The sequence below is a fragment of the Notothenia coriiceps genome, unplaced genomic scaffold (assembly GCF_000735185.1).
Source record: "Notothenia coriiceps isolate Sejong01 unplaced genomic scaffold, NC01 NC01_scaffold00024949, whole genome shotgun sequence".
Taxonomy (NCBI): domain Eukaryota; kingdom Metazoa; phylum Chordata; class Actinopteri; order Perciformes; family Nototheniidae; genus Notothenia; species Notothenia coriiceps.
Window position 1 is genome coordinate 460 of NW_011357650.1, and position 4,984 is coordinate 5,443.

The following is a 4,984-nucleotide window of genomic DNA, read 5'->3' on the forward strand; positions in this document are numbered from 1 at the left end:
TGATCGGCGGCCAATCGATCGGAACATCCCTAATTATTACCGGACATTTTGAATTTACCGGTTTTTAATACATTTCACCAGCTAAAAACCGGTAATTACCGGCTAACGGAAACCCTGCTTTGTTACACCCCACATTCAAATGATCATTGCTTTTTGATATACACAATGAGGGCACTTGCCAAAGCACGAAGCAACACAACATACATAGCGTACAGTGAGTTTAAAACAGAGCAGCACAGTATGTGTAATACCCAAGTGCTACATTTCTAAGGGAGCTAATGTATAATGTAATGAGCTGGCTTAGAAACAGTTGTGAGATTGTAAGATTTATTGTAAGATTTATTGTAAGATTTATTGTACTCACAGTGCGTTGTCAAATTTCCCAGAGCTATACTGGTGCACATATGAGGAGTAGGCAAGGTCTTCATGGGCGGTGGCAACGTGGATGTTCTTCCCCCCGAACACAGACTGTCGGATGTCCAGCGCCGTCTGGGATTTGCACAAAAAGAAAGGGCATTTATTAAACATAGATAACACGCAAACATGCACACATTCATGTTGCTAATCCTCCCACGTACCTGGTATATAGCAACTGATTGGCATATGTTGTCTACGTTTAATAAGTAAAATCCGTAATCTAGAAGCGTGTCGGAGTATTTGGGGTGCTTGTGGCCAAAATGTTCTCTGCAGGACACAAAACATTCAGTCAGGATCAATGATAACAAATGAAAATAATAATGTTTAGGCTTTAGAGGACGCAGCAGGTTACCTCGCTAGAAACACTGCATGTTTGATCAGCTGCTCGGCTTTCCTGAACTCTCTCTTCACCACACAGGCCTGCAGCGGAAAGACAAACGTTACACTATGAAGAAAGCTGCTCTCTGCAAAAACACAGCAACCCAAATACTAACTCAATAGAAACTTGTAATCTAAACAAACACAACAAACCTTAGAAGCTTGCCGGAGGACATCAACCACTACTTTGACAGGCAGCCCTGGAGTGATTTCCTTCATGGCCTCTATACACCACCGGTATGCCTGGAAAAATCAGGAAAGACATGTAGTAAGTCAATTGAAATCATTAAACTGACACTACGAAACAGTTCCTTTAGTGTCAATAATATAAGGGCTGCACAACTAATTGTCATTTTATTTATATATCGAAATGGCAATGTGTGTGTGTGTGCGTGTGTGTGTGCGGGAGAGAAACTCCCTCGGTAGGGAACACAGGGATTTTAGCCTTTGCAAACCATTTACATGCACAACAAAATATATAACGCACTACAGGAAAGGGACAACCACAAAAAGCACAATAGGGCCTCTTTAAGTTGTGGTGCAGCAGAGATATCCTAGACTACAACAGTATTCTGCAGGTTTAACACATTCAAACGAATTCATAAATACTTGTCCTAAAAAATACTCCTTTTCAAAAAACTAGAAACTACAAAACCACTTAAAAATATATTATTTTAATGTATTTTCAATTATACTGTTTCCTTAAATAATGCTTATTATAATCGAAATACCAAAATCAGTCAGTATAATCACATTAAGTCATTTCTTTCCAAATTGTGCAGCTCTAAATGATACATAATATATATCTGATTTGTGAACAATATTTGAGAGAAATGGTTATTTTGTGTATGTAGAAAATGTTTTAGATCTTTGAGTTCATCTCATGAACAATGTTCATGAGATGAACTCAAAGATCTAAAACATTTTCTACATACACAAAATAACCATTTCTCTCAAATATTGTTCACAAATCAGATATATATTATGTATNAAGTATATATGACTACCTAGCTACGATTTGTTACAAAAATCTTAAAATATAGAAGTGAGACACCCACCGTTATTGTCGTCTTCATCTCCTTCCCTGTCAGCATCCTCTTCAAAGGATGAGGGGGACGGAGGGAGCGCAGGTGTTGGGCTGATATCAGGGCTGATGATAACAGGGCTATCAGCTAACAGCTCCGGTGTTCTAGCCTCACTATCTGTAGCTGAGCTGCTGGCCGATGTAGTTCCACAAGGACATTTATTGTAAAAGGAAATTTTAGTCTGAATGGCTCGCTTCATTTTAACAGTTCATACAATTTTTGTAATGGCAAATAGTTGAAAGTAAATTAACATTTGTCTATATGCAGTTTTTTTCCCTTATTAAGACCCGCCCTACTCTGCCTCTGATTGGTTTTTCATCAGTTCTCGCGCTGAAAACCTGACCAATCTAACCAGCGAAGGCATAGAGTTAGCCAATATGAGGCAGAGTAGGTTTGTGTCATGAGTCTTCACAGTACTATGAAATGACATTGAGCCACTACTAAATAATGCGCACCAGCGGTGATTGAGAAGTGGGTATACGCCATGCTGTCTGAAAAATAAGTGGGTATACGCCGTATACCTGCGTATACCCTGGACTACACCACTGCATGTAAGACTACTATGGATGTACTATTTAGTAGAATAGATTAGGGATGGCACAAGAACTGTTATTTCCACACCAAGTCAATGCCCAAACTTTGAAAATATGCTGGTACTGGTTCTACAGTACTGCAGGTACAGTAGGTAACACAAGTACCAAAGGTAACAGGGGATTGGGACTAAGGGAGGCTGTGGCTCAGTGGATAGTGTGCTGGACTTCGAATTAGGGGATAGCAGGTTCGAGTCCCACTGCAGTCAGCATGTCGTTGTGTCCCTGGGCAAGACACTTCACCCCAAATGGCTCCTGTGGGGATTGTCCACAGTACGGAATGTACGTATGTAAGTCGCTTTGGATAAAAGCGTCTAACAAACGACATGTAATGTAAAAAAGTCCTTTTCATTGGGTTAAAATCAGATAAAAACGCTAACATTTATATTATCTTTATCGGTCCTAAAAGCAGACAAATGTGGCTTGTTTGCCCTGGAGCTCAAATCTCCTTGAAAAATGCTGTTTGCTGTCGGCTATCTCCATTTTGCTCATCAACACACGTCACTATTTCATCAATAAACCCACTATGACCAATCCGATTTTAACCAACACAAATCCATGTGAAATCATAAAGAGTATGGCTAGTTATTATTGGATTTAAGCTTTTTGCAGAAACAGAAGGGGCTATTGACATTCAGTGAAGATTAGTTTTGGGCAAAGATAAAGTATAACGTCATTGTGATGTGTTCAAATGTCATCTTATTAGGTTTAGATTTCCCCCAAACGTATTAAATAATCGTTGTTTAAATAACACGTTTTAAAGGAAATGGAAAATTGTTAAGAAAATAGAATTATGACCTGTTAAGCCATTTAGGAAGAAAGTGTATTTAAACAAAACAAAGTAGAACTTCTACATTTCTGGTATTGTGACATACATAGATTAGACACACATCCCAAAAACATGCATGTAAAAGTGCAACACCAGAAATAATTGTTGGCTCTTATCCAAGAAAGGTACTCCAGGCCAAGCCTCTTATCCTCGCTTGTTGAGCAGTTGCTTGAAACTGCTTTCCACAGATAAGACAGTTTCACATCTTCTCGCACTGTAATATAACCTTAGTTAAACTGGATGTTTGTTGGTGTTAGAACGCTTTGGATGAGCTCCTACATAAGGTTCTACAGATATGTTGCTTCTACACACAGTTGGGGTGGAGATTTGTTATGAATAGAATCTGTATTTATGTATTTTCAAAAAAGATAATATGTTTTACCCACCAGTTCGATGCTAAATCTATTTCCCTCTGACCCTAGACAGCTCTATTAATCTGATTAATCCAATCTGATTTTAGGTGGCTTCTTGTCGGATGCTGGCTGGTATGGAGATGCAGAGAAAGTGTTTTTGTCGTGCCTGCAGCTGTGCACGCTCCAGAGTGAAGTCCTCCACTGCTTCAGGGCTGTAGAATGCTGTGTCAGGTCAGTGTGAAAAAACCTATGGTCGCCAGAGTTGACGGAGTAGTTTTTTTGTGGGCTTGAAATTGTAATGGTCTCATGTCATGACACCAAATCAATAATGCAGAAGAAATATGCAATATGTTCGTAAATCGTGTTTAATACAGTCTTATGAACCCAAAATTAACACATTTTGCCATGTTTTAATTGCACTAAAAATATCAAAAGGATGCCGAATAATCGACATGATGATACAAATGAGTAAAAACTCTTTATTAATGCTTTGGCCAGGTGTGCCTGCAGACCCTTTTAAAATGCTTGTTTTCTGAATGGACATTGGAATGATCAGGCTAATCTAAGCTACCGTTGTAGTTCATCCACACTCATGGCATGTAAAAAAGGAGTAGCTATTTTATCTGTTATACCATAGAAAGTAAATTGTTTGTACACATACATTTATAAGCATCAATTTGGCCCGGTTTCTGTACAAATGTAAGATTCTGTAGAGCCCTGGCTGCCATTGCCCATATCCAACAACCCATCAGTATGTCAGTGAAAACGGAGGAGAATCTCACCGCTGATTGACTTTTACAAGCTAGCATTAAGAATTAGCATAATTTGCTTCACCCGGCGTGAATACTTCTATCTTTGCATTGACCTTAACAAATGTTAACACGTCCGTTGTGAACGCACCATTACATTCCCAATAAAGTCAAAAGAGTTTGAATAATGCCATTACCACAAAAAAAAAAAATGTTGATCACTGACAGAAAGTTAAGTCTCCTCAAAAATGGTTGTTCTGTATCGGTGGTTGGACAGTCACACCTGAGATTGTTATTAACGTTTCCTCTGTTGTCTAAACAGGCTCCTTCATGTCCGTAATGGCAACTGTAAGTACCACCTGGGGGAGGAGACCTTCAAGCTCGCTCAATCCTACATGGACAAACTCGCCAAACATGGCCACCAGGCCAACAAGGCAGCGCTGTACGGCGAGCTGTGTGCCTTGCTCTTCGCCAAAAGCCACTATGATGAGGTAGGTCTGAACAACAGTGACAATGAACAATTTGTATTATCTACACTGAACAAAAATATAAACGCAACACTTTTGTGACTGCCAAGGCACAC

The 4,984-nt window shown here is 39.4% G+C and overlaps 1 protein-coding gene across 1 annotated transcript; it reads right to left on the reverse strand.

Moving 5' to 3' along the window:
* Positions 1–301: 301 nt before the first annotated feature.
* Positions 302–1,065, reverse strand: LOC104955884 (amyloid protein-binding protein 2-like). The gene is made up of 4 exons (XM_010783278.1): positions 949–1,065; positions 770–837; positions 579–684; positions 302–489 (listed from the first exon to the last, which is right to left on the reverse strand). The coding sequence occupies exons 1-4, from the start codon at positions 1,012–1,014 to the stop codon at positions 361–363; spliced, it is 369 nt and encodes a 122-aa protein (XP_010781580.1). The 5' UTR covers positions 1,015–1,065; the 3' UTR covers positions 302–360.
* Between the last annotated feature and the right edge of the window lie 3,919 nt (positions 1,066–4,984).

Bases quoted from the DNA above. Each gene is read 5' to 3' on its own strand.
- LOC104955884 (XM_010783278.1), bottom strand. From the start codon at position 1,014: ATGAAGGAAATCACTCCAGGGCTGCCTGTCAAAGTAGTGGTTGATGTC. The intron at 838-948 runs GTTTGTTGTGTT...TTTCCGCTGCAG, and splicing joins TCCTCCGGCAAGCTTCTAAG to GCCTGTGTGGTGAAGAGAGA. The intron at 685-769 runs GTAACCTGCTGC...TGTGTCCTGCAG, and splicing joins CATGCAGTGTTTCTAGCGAG to AGAACATTTTGGCCACAAGC.